Here is a 14,714-nt window from a genome sequence, read left to right as displayed (position 1 = left end):
TCTGAGGTGACTGGGAACGTTTCAGAGGGAGAGGCCCCATTTCCCAAAGCAACTTGAGAGCTGACCTGAATCCCTATCTCCCAATTCCCAGGCTGTCCGGTGCTGAGGAGCACATTGTTTTTATGTGCCCAGCCCACCCCATCAGCTCTGAGGTCACAGCCATGGTGGCCAGGTGAGCCAAAGGACCCAAGGTCAAGAGAAAGGAGTAGACAGTATCCAACTCCCGTGACCAACAGGAGACTTCTAAGACGGGCAAAGGGGAGGCGGGAGGAGCAGGATCCTCATCTCTCCTCAACCACCAGGGCCCAGGTAGATGGGCGCAGAGGCCCGGGGGAGCACCCAGCAACCAACAATTCAAGGACACAAGGACACCCACACAGAGGCACTGCAAAGACTTATTGGGATAGTAAGATGAATAGATTTAATCATTCTTGTTTGAAAAACAAGACATAAATTAGTATATATATAGAATTTATATATTTTATGTAGTATATATACTATATACAGACATTAGAAAATATGTTCTCTCCATGAAGCCGAGGGAGAGGTGAAGGATGGCGGTGGAATGAATGACACAGGCGGGGCCTGAGTGGTGAAGGGGCAGGATCAAGATGTTGGGAGAAGAGGCAGACCACATCAGCAGGCAGGCTCGCGGTGGTCGCGGGGGGCAACGGTTCCCCACTGGCTGCATCTCTGGCCCATTAAACAACTTGGTCCTGTGGGAGGAGAGGCAAGGAAGAGGGGGCTGGCTTTTGCAGAAGGAGCTCCCCTAATCCTTGCCGGGAGGAAGCGCCACTCAGGGGGTCCTTTATCGCACTCGAGGATGCCAAGGATGGGTGCGGGTTAAGCACAGTGTACATCTTTATAAAACTCACATAAGAACGGAAGGTTTCACGTGAGCCTCTCACGGAATGATGAAAGAGAGGCAGACACAGGGCACGAGCTTGTGGGAAGTGGGGGGTATGGAGAGGTGGATGAGAAGCAATCTATACAGAAGAAACATTGGCTTTCTTTGTTCCCTACAATGGGCAATTAGTAGGGACTCCGTGTCTTCACTCCCAGGAACGTTGTAGTGGGGGCGGTGACGGCAGCAGATGTGTGTCAAGGAGGATGCTAAACAGTGTGGATTCCCTTCCAGATGACTCCGGGGGAGGGGGGGGGGAGAGAGAGAGAGAGAGAGAGAGAGAGAGAGAGAGGTGCCGGACTGCACCAGGTAAGGCGCTCAGCTTCTTTTCTTAGAGAGACAAATCCACAGGGTCAATACACAGCCAAAAGCATATACTCAGGGTTAACATATCACGCTAGCTTCCAGAAGTTTAAGATATAGTCATCAACAGCCCCCCTGGCCCCTCCCGCCCCCCCCCACCCCCCACCCCCCACCCCCCATCTGTAGCTAAGTCGGACTCCTAAGGACAGTCTGTCTGGTAGAGAGATGTTGAGAGGAGCCGCACGCCGGCAGCGACAGCCCCTGCGCTGGGCTGGGCCAGGCGGGCTCTGAGGCCTGCGCTGGGTCTCCCCAGGGCAGACGTGTTCACCAGGTACCTTACCCAGAATGAGCGGGGTGATCCCAGATGCTTGCTCCCTAGTGGACTGAGTCGCCCTGCCTGTCAGCGAGGGGCAGGGCACTTTGGGGATGGCTGGTGTGGAGCTACTGGGCCCGGGGGCGAGCGCTCCCTGAGGCCGCCAGCCTGCTGGGCCGGCCACAAACAGCTGAGCGCGGCTGTTTTCTGCAGACCCACTACCCGGGCACAAGCCCTCCGGGGTGGCTCCTGCCGAGTTAGTGTGAGCCCAGGGTGGGTGGGCACGTCTGGACTGCATGCCCGAGCCTCTCCGCTCGCTCGGCGCTGTGGCCTGCTGCTACTGCCACTGCTCCCCAGAGGGGCACAGGAGCCAAGAGGAGATCAAGGCCCACGGGCCCCCTGCTTCAGGCCCGCCTCCCTCCGGCTACCACGATGGAGCAGGAAGAGGACCTGACGTCACGTCTCAGCCCTAGAGAAGAGAGGCTATACAGATCTGCGGCTGGCGTAGTGACGGGGGAGGGGGGGCCTTGGCCCTCACAGTGACGCCCAGAGGCCAGGGAAGGGCTGAGGATACCCAGGGTGGCAGTTGCCGGGAGCCCTCAGGGACAGCCTCAATGCACGGAGCTGTCACTCCCTGGAGACTGAGGGCTCTGGGACCCTGACTGGCCCAGCAGACACCTATACTCACCACAAGATGCAAAGACCACAAAGCTCAAACCTGGGGCCACGGTTGGGGAAGGGGGGCAGGCCCGAGCAGATGGCCTACTTGATAAGGGTTTTTAAGGAGCGGGTGAATGTGCTCATAACAGTCGCTGAAGTGGGGGAGCCCGGTGTGTGCCCCGCGGCTGCTGCCTGCTGCTGCTGCTTAAGGCTCCGGGCGGTGGACTCCTCGGCTGCGCGCAGCAGGAAGGTGTAGTTCCTCACCACCTCTTCCACCTTGGCCAGCAGCTCTTGGCGCTGGGCCTCAGAGCGCACGATGAACACCAGCCGCACGAACGTTTCAATGAGGCTGCTCAGCACCTGGAAGCTGCCCGTGATGGCCGCCAGCATGTGAGTGGGGCTCTTGTCCACGTTGGCCACGCGGCGGCAGGAGGCCCGGAGCTCCTTGAACTTGAGAGCCAGCTCGAGCTTGTACTCAGAGATCTGGGAGACGTAGGGCTTGGGGGCGCGGGCCTCGGGGCTGGCCACGCACTGCCTCAGGACCGTCAGCAGCTCGTTGGTGTCCAGCCGGGCGGCCAGGAAGCCGTCAGGCAGGCCGTAGGCATGGGCCCGCAGGGCATTGATCTTGGCCAGGCTCCCCTCGAAGGTGGACACCCGCAGGTCGATCTCCTGGGTGCGGGAGGCCTCCGGGCTGCTGCAGGTGGCGGCATCCAGCACCTGCAGGGTCCTGCTCACCACGGGCACCACCTGTTCGTCCAGCTTCATGCCGGGCAGGATCTTCATGGGGATGGAGTAGGAGAGCTCGTCCTTGCCATCGCTGGTGTCATCCATGTCGCACTTGCGGTAGTAGAAGCAGTAGCGGATGGAGCAGCACTTGCCACTCTCGCTGTCCTCGTCCAGCTCCGCGGGCTTCCGGTACACCTCTTCCGGCAGTGAGAACACGGCCATCTGTCTGGGGCCTTTGGTCTCAGGGGCAACGTGGACGTAGGAGGGGTCTCCCAGGGTTGGGGATTCCAGCGACATGCTTTTGGGACCCACGCCTAGGGGGAGGCCTGCCTCTACCTCCTTGGCCTCCCTGGGCAGCATGCCCAGGGGTGGGTGCGGGTAGACGTCCGAGGTCAGCGAGGCCCTGTCGCCCTGGTCCAGCTCACTGATGCTGTAGCGGCGCATCAGTTTCCTGTAGTTGGGAGCTCCTAGACACTCGCCCCCCGAGGCACATGTGGTCAGGCATGAAACCCCGCTCTCAGGGTCCGATCGGCACTCTCGGGATTCCAGGCTGGTGGAGCGGATGCGCCGGACACTGGTGGGGCTGCCGAGGCTCAAGCCTAGGCCGGCCTCTGGCTGCCTCTGGGTCGGGGGGACCCTGTCCCTCTCCCTCCCCCGGAGGCCAGGCACCGGCGTCTGGGGGGCCTGAGGCCGGGCCCCCCGGCACATGCGCTTGCAATCACAGCTGCGCCTCTGCTCTCGGGACATGCCGGGCCCCTGCTGCACGGGGCTGCTGCGGAGCTGGCAGCTGCAGCGGCCTGGAGCTGGGGGTTGCAGGTACTCGGTGCCCGACAGCTCCCCCTGGCTTGGTGGCTTGAGAAGTTCCTCAAGGAACTCCAGCTCATACTGCTTCACCTTCTGCAGCTGGGCCTGCCGCTCATCGGTCTCCTTCTTCTGGCGGGTTGGGAAGGTGGCAGAGAATAAGTTGCGGAGCCGGAAAGGACCCCGGGACGATTTGGGCTTGGTGGGGCCTTCGGAGGCCAAGTGGGCTCCATCCAGGGTCGTTTCGATCTTTCTGGAGGGCATGGTGCTCACCTGCCGGCTGGCAGCCTGAGGCCTCAGCGGGCTCTGGCCTCGCTGCTGACAGCTGGGGCTCTGGCCTCGTGGCGGACAGCTGGGGCTCTGCAGAACCATGGGGTAGCCGGCTCGGGGGACCAGGCTGGTGTCTTCAAGCTTGCTGCTTTGGGGGGTGCTCTCCAGCTGCCCCTTCTCCCCCTGGCCGGAGACGGTGCCCTGCTTGTGCAGGGAAGGCTTAGCACCCTCAGGCCCGCCCTTGCCCGCCACCTCCCCGGTACCTTGCTTGCCCACTGACTCTCGACTCACTCGAGAAAGATAGCTTTGGGGAGGGAAACTTTGAATAGGCAGCCTGTCCTCTTGTGAAGAGAGGTGCAGGCTATCAGCTCGGCTGCCTGTGGGTGCTCTGGAGCCGGAAGAGACTTCTGGGCTCAGCTGCGGCTGGGAATTCCGTGAGGCCTCTGGAGCACTGGGACTCATTTTGAACTTAAGATTCTTATTGGCACTGCTGCTCATCATGCTAACTTCTGGACTTCCCATGCTGACCTCTGACCTCCCCATGCTGGCCTCTAACCTCTCCCCACTGTTGGGGGGGCTCCCCAAGGCCCCGCCAGGGGCAGATAGACTCTTAGTATGAACCACCTGCTGTAGGGCGGCCGAGATGATGGCTGGGGTCACACTGCCCTTTGGGTCCAGGATAAGCTTGGGGCTCAACCTGACCTCCTTGGGCAGGCTCTCCCTTAGCTCAGAGACCTGCTCTTCACTGAGGGACGGTGTGGCCGCCCTCAGTGACATCTCTAGGCCCGCCTGAGTGTGGCCAGGCCCTTTGTCCTCAGGAACTGGGGACAGCAGGCTCAGATTCTTCTGCTCACTCAGCTGAGGGGACAGTGCTGGGTGCACACCCAGGGCGTACGTTCGCTCGTTCTGTGGCTGCGCCTCTGACGGGGGCACCTTCCTCCGAGCACCAGGGGCGCCAGGACTCTGGCCTGTGACAGCTGGCTGGAGGGATGGGTTGGGATCCGGGCGCCCGAGAGAGTAAGGGGCCGTGAGAACGGCCTGGGCTGCACAGCTCTGGATCCGGAAGGGCAGGTCCTTGCGGGCCAGGAGGCTGTCCTTGTTGAGATGCTGGGCCAGGAAGTAGGTGGTATTCTGGTGCTGCTTCATGGCTGACATCACCTCCGACATGTCCGTGAGCTCCGAAGAGTTGGTTTCGTGGCCCGAGTCCAGCGACGATTCAGGGGTGATTGTGGCCAGCACAATCAGACCTGGAGGGACAGGGATAGGGTCTGCAGCATTTACTCGTGTCAAGTCCTTTCCAACCATATGTAGAGAGTCTATGAGGGTCAAGGTTAGTCAGCAGGATTTCAAGCTGGAAAAAACCAGTCAGGCCTGGGGGGCCTGCAGGGCTAAGGGTGGGAGGTCGGGAGGGGAGGGGACAAAGAAAGGCAAGCTGGGAGAGGGGTGATGAAGGGCTGGAATCCGAAAGAGAAACAAAAGAGGCCTAGAGAAGATCTGGGCAGTTTGATGGCAAATTAACATGCAGATCACAGGCAAAACAACATGCTAATCATCACTATTTTTAGATTCAACAGCTAGGAAATTTTTGTTAATTGTCCTGAAGAGAGCCAGCAAAGAGAGCTCCCTCTCTCTCTGGCACTCCTCATCTGGCCAGGCCTGCCTACAGTCCCTGCAGCTGAGGCCATTTAGCTGAGCTTGGCCTCTCTCTGGCTATCACATGGGCCTCTAGCCTGGGAGCAGCCAGTGCTTGGAGCTCCAGACTCTGAGCAAAGAGAAATGCCAGGCCTGGGGGCCGAACACATGGGGGCTGCCCGACACCAAGGATGCGCTCACATACAGAAAAGGCAGGTACTCGCTCTGGTCAGCGAGGCTCCCTCTGACCCCAATTGCTTCACCCTCTCTGTCCACACTTGCCCTCGCCTCACAGGCTTTCTCATATGCCTTATTCCTCCCTATTTCCTTCCTGTCACTGTATCACTGACCTCTTTGTTTGAAGGCATATGCGTGTGGAAGGATGTATGTGTGACTATGGGTGCATGTCTGACATCCGTGCTTGTCTACAAGATGGATGTATGTGGGTCTATAACAGGGAATAGCATGCATGCTGTATAGTTTGCCCACCGAATAATAATAACAATAATAGTGGCTACCACTTACAGAGTCCTTACTATGTGCTAGGAAGTGTTTATGTACTTTGCATGAACGATCTCATTTAATCCTCACAACAACCCTACGTGATAGGACTATTGTTCTCAAATCCATTGAAGATGACAAAAGTGAGGCTCAGAGAGGGTTAAGTGCCTTGCCAAAGCAAAGGTGACACTGAAAGTGGTGAAGAAGCCAGGACTCGGATGCGTCTGAGAGCCAAAGCTCTTAGGCGGATAAAGGTCTCAGCCCTGAGCGGTGAGGGCTCCTGGCTCCCCTGATCCCAGGTCCCTAGGTGGTTAGTTGGTCATTTTGTTTTTCTTCCAGTCATATGCATGCTGGATGTTCTTTGCCTGTCTTCTATATGTCTCACAATCTTGCTCTGATCCTCCATCCTGGCCTGGCTCCGTAGCTGTCACGGCCCCAATCCCTGGGGTCCATCGGCAAGACATTTCCAAAGCGATAGGAATGGTGAGAGCCAGAGCTCTAGCGGGGGCTGAGCAGTAGATCCCTGCCGCAGCTTCGTCGCTCCCCCGACCCTACCTGAACTGTCTCTGGCCCATCCACTGCCCTGACACACCACGCTGACTTTGACCTCTGCTTGGGAAGAAGAAATGTCACCTGCTGGGTCTGCCTGGCCAGGAGAAGGAAAGGGAGGCAAGAGGGAGGAGGAACGCGCTGTTACCTGCAGTCTGAGGGGCTGGGGGGTGTGGTCCATCCTCTGAGGCTGCCAGGGCTTCCAGAGCCTGCAGAGTGGACACCAGGGCATCATCTAGCTCCTGGGCATGATCTCGGACCGTCCGGGTCTGCACGCTGTCAATCAGTGTCACCGGAATCTCATCGTACAGGAGCCCACGCAGGTGGCGTCCTTGCTCCTGGCTCTGGACGGCCCGGCGCTTGGGGTCCTCTTCATCAGAACTGTTGTCTCGGAAACCAGGAGGTGGGGCAGCAATGGAAGGCAACAGCGAAGTGCTCTCATCTTCCTCCTCTTCCTCCTCCTCACTCCCGGGGGGTGGGAGGGACATCAAGTCTACCATATTGTCACGAGAGGAGCCAGACCTCCCACCTTTGCGAGGGCCCAGCTGCTCCTGGAGTTTGGCTTTGCAAGAGTCACAGTAGAAATTCAGGGCTTCAGCCCCAAGGGAATTGTCCAAAGTGTAGGACCGGGCCCTGCTGGCACAAGGCTCATGGTCTAGGCTAGCTGCATCAAAGTCAACAGGGATCACATAACCTTGGCCAGAACTCTTGGACGTGGGGTCAGACTTGGTCCGGGGCCTGGTCTCCTCAAAGAAGATTAAGTTCTCATTGACATCTGTCCGGCTTTCCTGATCCTTCCTTTGTTCCCGCATGTGGAGGTAGCAAAAGCTGACAAGCTCAGAGTCGGCAGGCGGGGGCGTGCAGCGGCTCGACTTCCTGGGGCTGGTGCCCATGCTGCCCACATAACTACTCTCCTTTTTCCCCAGGTGGCCCCCAGTGACAGGGCGGTGGGCGCTGTGCATGTAATCTAAACCCAGAAAGAGAATCAACACATGAGCCCTGGTGCTGAGGACTGTGGCCGAGTTTCCTTGGAGTCTCGGGCCTGGGTCTCTGGAGCCCAGTTGGGTGGTAGGTACTGAGAGGGAGCATTATCTGGCTGCTAGAAAGGAGGGCAAGGGGCAGCCACGCTGCTGCTGCCCCTGAAAGTAAAGTGAGTGGAATCAAATGGCCTGGGCTGCTAATAGCCCCATCACCTGTGAAATGGGAAAAGGCATGGGCTGGGGTGGGGGTGAACACCTTGGTATCTGGGCACAGCTGGACTCTTACACGGGTATGTCTGGTCTGAGAGTCAGCTGTAGGGTGAGGTTTGTTTTATGTCCCCCCTGGAACTGTCCCTGTCTCAAACCCCTATTCAGAACCTGAACCACCCCCAGTGCTCTGTTACACTCGTGTTATGCTGGATCTCTTGAGGCAGAAAGAAATGAATCTGACAGGTTAGGAGTGGTTCAGTGGGCAAGTGTAAAATAGGCTAGTACAATCCCAAGAGTGTGTATTTCAAAGAGGATTTTCGATGGAGGGGCCCTAAAAGAATAGAGCCCTACTAGTAAAATTCAGTATATCTGAATGTGTAAAGCATATGAGGGATACGCTGGGATGTGGGAGGAGGGTAGGGGGAGCACTTTTGTCAACTCCTCAAATCATAGGACTTCTCTGTATTCATACAGGGCTAGGCTGCCTGCTCTACATACATGTGGCAAAATGTTCTAGTCAAAAGTTTTTAACGATGGTAAGTGTGTGCATCTGAGAATTATCCATAGCAAATGCTTTCTTTCTGGTTTCTCTCTTTTAGTCTGTTTTGGGGACCCCTTCCCATGTTATCTGTGAGAATATACTCAGACAATGCCAATTCCCTTTGCTATCAGCAGACAGACAGACAGATGGCAGGCATTAACTTAGGCTAAAGTCATAAACATGATCCTATTTAATCCTCACAACAACCCAGTGAGGTAGGTGCTATCATATCCCCATTTTACAGACAAAGAAACTGATCCATTCGTTTTGTGACTTACACAAGGTCACATGAGTTGTAAATGGCAGTATGGATTCTTTTTTATTTTTTTCTTGGCCGTGCCACGTGGCTTGTGGGGTCTTACTTTCCCGACCAGGGATTGAACCTGGGCCCTTGGCAGTGAAAGCACAGAGTCGTAACCACTGGACCGCCAGGGAATGCCCTGGCAGTCTGGATTTGAGCCCAGGTTTGAGGGTCTACAAAGCCCATGTTTCTTTTTTTTCTTAAACATCTTTATTGGAGTATAATTGCTTTACAGTGGTGTGTTAGTTTCTGCTTTATAACAAAGTGAATCAGTTATACACATACATATGTCCCCATATCTCTTCCCTCTTGCGTCTCCCTCCCTCCCATCCTCCCTATCCCACCCGTCTAGGTGGTCACAAAGCACCGAGCTGATCTCCCTGTGCTATGCAGCTGCTTCCCACTAGCTATCTGTTTTACGTTTGGTAGTGTATACATGTCCATGCCACTCTCTCACTTCGTCCCAGCTTACCATTCCCCCTCCCCATATCCTCAAGTCCATGCTCTAGTAGGTCTGTGTCTTTACTCCTGTCCTGCCCTTAGGTCCTTCATGACCTTTTTTTTTTTTAGATTCCATATATATGTGTTAGCATACGGTATTTGTTTTTCTCTTTCTGACTTACTTCACTGTATGACAGACTCTAGGTCCATCCACCTCACTACAAATAACTCAATTTCGTTTCTTTTTATGCAAAGCCCATGCTTTTTAACCATTACCCTATAGTTCATCATGATTCTTAAGATGCTGGGAAAAAAAAATCTCAAATGCCCTTCAAATTCCAGCTGGACAGGGTCAATGTGTCAGTGTTGCTTTTCATTAGTGCTTACAGTCATCACAAAAGCATGGTGCTGTCACTTAACAATGGAGCCGTGGAACACATGAAGCAAAACCTGACTGAATTGAAAGAAGAAATACACAACTCAACTGCAATAGTTGGAGACTTCAATACCCTACTTTCAATAATGGATAGAACAACTAGGCAGAAGATCAACAAGGAATAGAGGACCTGAACAGCACTATAAACCAACTAGACCTAATAGAAATCTACAGAGAGAGGGGGAAGATGGCAGAAGAGCAAGACGCGGAGACCACCTTCCTCCCCACAGATACACCAGAAATACATCTACACGTGGAACAGCTCCTACAGAACACCTACTGAACGCTGGCAGAACACCTCAGACCTCCCAAAAGGCAAGAAACCCCCACGTACCTGGGTAGGGCAAAAGAAAAAAGAATAAACAGAGACAAAAGAATAGGGATGGGACCTGCACCAGTGGGAGGGAGCTGTGAAGGAGGAAAGGTTCCCACACACTAGGAAGCCCCTTCGCGGGCGGAGACTGCAGGTGGCAGGGTGGGGGGAAGCTTCGGAGCCGCGGAGGAGAGCGCAGCCACAGGCGTGCGGAGGGCAAAGCGGAGAGATTTCCGCACAGAGGATCGGTGCCGACCAGCACTCACCAACTCAAGAGGCTTGTCTGCTCACCCGTCGGGACGGGTGCGGGCTGGCAGCTGAGGCTCGGGCTTCGGAGGTCGGATCCCAGGGAGAGGACTGGGGTTGGTTGCGTGAACACAGCCTGCAGGGGGTTAGGGCACCATGGCTAGCTGGGAGGGAGTCCGGGGAAAAGCCTGGACCTGCCGAAGAGGCAAGAGACTTTTCCTTTCCTCTTTGTTTCCTGGTGCACAAGGAGAGGGTATTAAGAGCACTGCTTAAAGGAGCTCCAGAGACGGGCGCGAGCCGCGGCTAACAGCGCGGACCCCAGAGACGGGCATGAGACGCTAAGGCTGCTGCCACCGCCACCAAGAAGGCTGTGTGCGAGCACAGGTCACTATCCACACCCCCATTCCGGGGAGCTTGTGCAGCCCGCCACTGCCAGGGTCCCGGAATCCAGGGACAACTCCCCTGGGAGAACGCACGGCATGCCTCAGGCTGGTGCAGTGTCACGGCGGCCTCTGCCACCGCAGGCTCGCCCCCCACTCCGTGCCCTTTCCTCCCCCCGCGGCCTGAGTGAGCCAGAGCCCCCGAATCAGCAGCTCCTTTAACCCCATCCTGTCTGAGTGAAGAACAGACGCCCTCCGGCGACCTACACACAGAGGCGGGGCCAAATCCAAAACTGAGGCCCGGGAGTTGTGAGAACAAAGAAGAGAAAGGGAGATCTCTCCCAGCAGCCACAGGAGCAGGGGATTAAATCTCCACAATCAACTTGATGTACCCTGCATCTGTGGAATACCTGAATAGACAACGAATCATCCCAAATCGAGGAGGTGGGCTTTGAGAGCAAGATTCATTATTTTTTCCCCTTTTCCTCTTTTTGTGTGTATGTGTATGATTCTGTGGGAGATTTTGTCTGTATAGCTTTGCTTTCACCATTTGTCCTAGGGTTCTATCCATCTGTCTTTTTTTTTTTAATTAAAAAAATTTTTTTTCTTAATAATTATTTTTTTATTTTAATAACTTTATTTTATTTTACCTTACTTTATTTTATTTTCTTTTATCCCCTTTCTTCCTTCCTTCCTTCCTTTTTTTTTTTTTGCATTATGCGGGCCTCTCACTGTTATGGCCTCTCCCGTTGTGGAGTACAGGCTCCAGATGTGCAGGCTCAGCGGCCATGGCTCACAGGCCCAGCCACTCCGCGCCATGTGGTATCTTCCCAGACCAGGGCACGAACCCGTGTCCCCTGCATTGGCAGGCGGGCTCTCAACCACTGCGCCACCAGGGAAGCCCTCTTTCTTTCTTTCTACTTTTTCTCCTTTTATTCTGAGCCGTGTGGATGAAAGGCTCTTGGTGCTGCAGCCAGGAGTCAGTGCTGTGCCTCTGAGGTGGGACAGCCAACTTCAGGACCCTGGTCCACAAGAGACCTCCCAGCTCCACATAATATCAAACGGCAAAAACCTCCCAGAGATCTCCATCTCAACACCAACACCCAGCTTCACTCAACAACCAGCAAGCTACAGTGCTGGACACCCTATGCCAAACAACTAGCAAGACAGGAACACAACCCCACCCATTAGCAGAGAGGCTGCCTAAAATCATAATAAGTCCACAGACACCCCAAAACACACCACGAGACGTGGACCTGCCCACCAGACAGACAAGATCCAGCCTCATCCACCAGAACACAGGCACTAGTCCCCTCCACCAGGAAGCCTACACAACCCACTGAACCAACTTTAGCCACTGGCGACAGACACCAAAAACAACGGGAACTACGAAGCTGCAGCCTGCAAAAAGGAGACCGCAAATACAGTAAGATAAGCAAAATGAGAAGTAAGAAAAACACATAGCAGATGGAGGAGAAAGATAAAAACCCACCAGACCTAAAAGTGAAGAGGAAATAGGCAGTCTACCTGAAAAAGAATTCAGAGTAATGATAGTAAAGATGATCCAAAATCTTGGAAATAGAATAGACAAAATGCAAGAAACATTTAACAAGGACCTAGAAGAACTAAAGATGAAACAAGCAACGATGAACAACACAATAAATGAAATCAAAAATACTCTAGAAGGGATCAATAGCAGAATAACTGAGGCAAAGGAACAGATAAGTGACCTGGAAGATAAAATAGTGGAAGTAACTACTGCAGAGCAGAATAAAGAAAAAAGAATGAAAAGAACTGAGGACAGTCTCAGAGACCTTTGGGACAACATTAAACGCACCAACATTCAAATTATAGGGGTTCCAGAAGAAGAAGAGAAAAAGAAAGGGACTGAGAAAATATTTGAAGAGATTATAGTTGAAAACTTCCCTAATATGGGAAAGGAAATAGTTAAGTCCAGGAAGCACAGAGAGTCCCATACAGGATAAATCCAAGGAGAAACACACCAAGACACATATTAATCAAACTGCCAAAAATTAAATACAAAGAAAACATATTAAAAGCAGCAAGGGAAAAACAACAAATAACACACAAGGGAATCCCCATAAGGTTAACAGCTGATCTTTAAGCAGAAACTCTGCAAGCCAGAAGGGACTGGGAGGACATATTTAAAGTGATGAAGGAGAAAAACCTACAACCAAGATTACTCTACCCAGCAAGGATCTCATTCAGATTTGATGGAGAAATTAAAACCTTTACAGACAAGCAAAAGCTGAGAGAGTTCAGCACCACCAAACCAGCTTTACAACAAATGCTAAAGGATCTTCTCTAGGCAAGAAACACAAGAGAAGGAAAAGACCTACAATAACAAACCCAAAACAATTAAGAAAATAGGAATAGGAACACTAATTACCTTAAATGTAAATGGATTAAATGCTCCCACCAAAAGACACAGACTGGCTGAATGGATACAAAAACAAGACCCATATATATGCTGTCTACAAGAGACCCACTTCAGACCTAGAGACACATACAGACTGAAAGTGAGGGGATGGAAAAAGATATTCCATGCAAATGGAAACCAAAAGAAAGCTGGAGTAGCAATTCTCATATCAGACAAAGTAGACTTTAAAATAAAGACGATTAGAAGAGACAAAGAAGGACACTACATAATGATCAAGGGATCGATCCAAGAAGAAGATATAACAATTGTAAATATTTATGCACCTAACATAGGAGCACCTCAATACATAAGGCAAATACTAACAGCCATGAAAGGGGAAATCGACAGTAACACATTCATAGTAGGGGACTTTAACACCCCACTTTCACTAATGGACAGATCATCCAAAATGAAAATAAATAAGGAAACACAAGCTTTCACTGATACGTTAAACAAGATGGACTTCATTGATATTTATAGGACATTCCATCCAATAACAACAGAATACATATTTTTCTCAAGTGCTCATGGAACATTCCCCAGGATAGATCATATCTTGGGTCACAAATGAAGCCTTGGTAAATTTAAGAAAACTGAAATTGTATCAAGTATCTTTTCCGACCACAACACTCTGAGACTAGATATCAATTACATGAAAAGACCTGAAAAAAATACAAACACATGGAGGCTAAACAATACACTACTTAATAACGAAGTGATCACTGAAGAAATGAAAGAGGAAATGAAAAAACACCTAGAAACAAATGACAATGGAGACACGACGACCCAAAACCTATGGGATGCAGCAAAAGCAGTTCTAAGAGGGAAGTTTATAGCAATACAATCCCACCTTAAGAAACAGGAAACATCTCGAATAAACAACCTAACCTTGCACCTAAAGCAATTAGAGAAAGAAGAACAAAAAAACCCCAAAGTTAGCAGAAGGAAAGAAATCATAAAAATCAGATCAGAAATAAATGCAAAAGAAATGAAGGAAACAATAGCAAAGGTCAATAAAACTAAAAGCTGGTTCTTTGAGAAGATAAACAAAATAGATAAACCATTAGCCAGACTCATCAAGAAAAAAAGGGAGAAGACTCAAATCAATAGAATTAGAAATGAAAAAGGAGAAGTAACAACTGACACTGCAGAAATACAAAAGATCATGAGAGATTACTACAAGCAACTCTATGCCAATAAAATGGACAACCTGGAAGAAATGGACAAATTCTTAGAAATACACAACCTGCCAAGACTGAATCAGGAAGAAATAGAAAATATGGTCAGACCAATCACAAGCACTGAAATTGAAACTGTGAATAAAAATCTTCCAACAAACAAAAGCCCAGGACCAGATGGCTTCACAGGGGAATTCTATCAAACATTTAGAGAAGAGCTAACACCTATCCTTCTCAAACTCTTCCAAAATATAGCAGAGGGAGGAACACTCCCAAACTCATTCTACGCGGCCACCATCACCCTGATACCAAAACCAGACAAGGATGTCACAAAGCAAGAAAACTACAGGCCAATATCACTGATGAGCATAGATGCAAAAAACCTCAACAAAATACTAGCGAACAGACTCCAACAGCACATTAAAAGGATCACACACCATGATCAAGTGGGGTTTATTCCAGGAATGCAAGGATTCTTCAATATATGCAAATCTATCAATGTGATAAACCATATTAACAAATTGAAGGAGAAAAACATATGGTCATCTCAATAGATGCAGAGAAAGCTTTCGACAAAATTCAACACCCA

The 14,714-nt window shown here is 51.9% G+C and overlaps 1 protein-coding gene across 1 annotated transcript in view; it reads right to left on the bottom strand.

Moving 5' to 3' along the window:
* Nucleotides 1-2,193: 2,193 nt before the first annotated feature.
* Nucleotides 2,194-14,714, bottom strand: part of FRMPD3 (FERM and PDZ domain containing 3) — an 83,807-nt gene continuing 71,286 nt past the window's right edge. Inside the window, exons 14-15 of the mRNA XM_029240214.1 lie at nt 6,808-7,626; nt 2,194-5,224 (exon numbers count right to left, since the gene is read on the bottom strand). Of these exons, the coding sequence (XP_029096047.1) occupies nt 2,283-5,224; nt 6,808-7,626 (3,761 nt within the window). The 3' untranslated portion in view covers nt 2,194-2,282. The remainder of the gene's footprint in view (nt 5,225-6,807; nt 7,627-14,714) is intronic.

Source organism: Monodon monoceros, unplaced genomic scaffold, assembly GCF_005190385.1.
Source record: "Monodon monoceros isolate NGI ecotype Baffin Bay Population unplaced genomic scaffold, NGI_Narwhal_1 Super_Scaffold_22, whole genome shotgun sequence".
Taxonomy (NCBI): Eukaryota; Metazoa; Chordata; class Mammalia; order Artiodactyla; family Monodontidae; genus Monodon; species Monodon monoceros.
The sequence above is the reverse complement of the archived record's forward strand: the minus strand, read 5'-3'. Positions and strand labels throughout refer to the sequence as shown.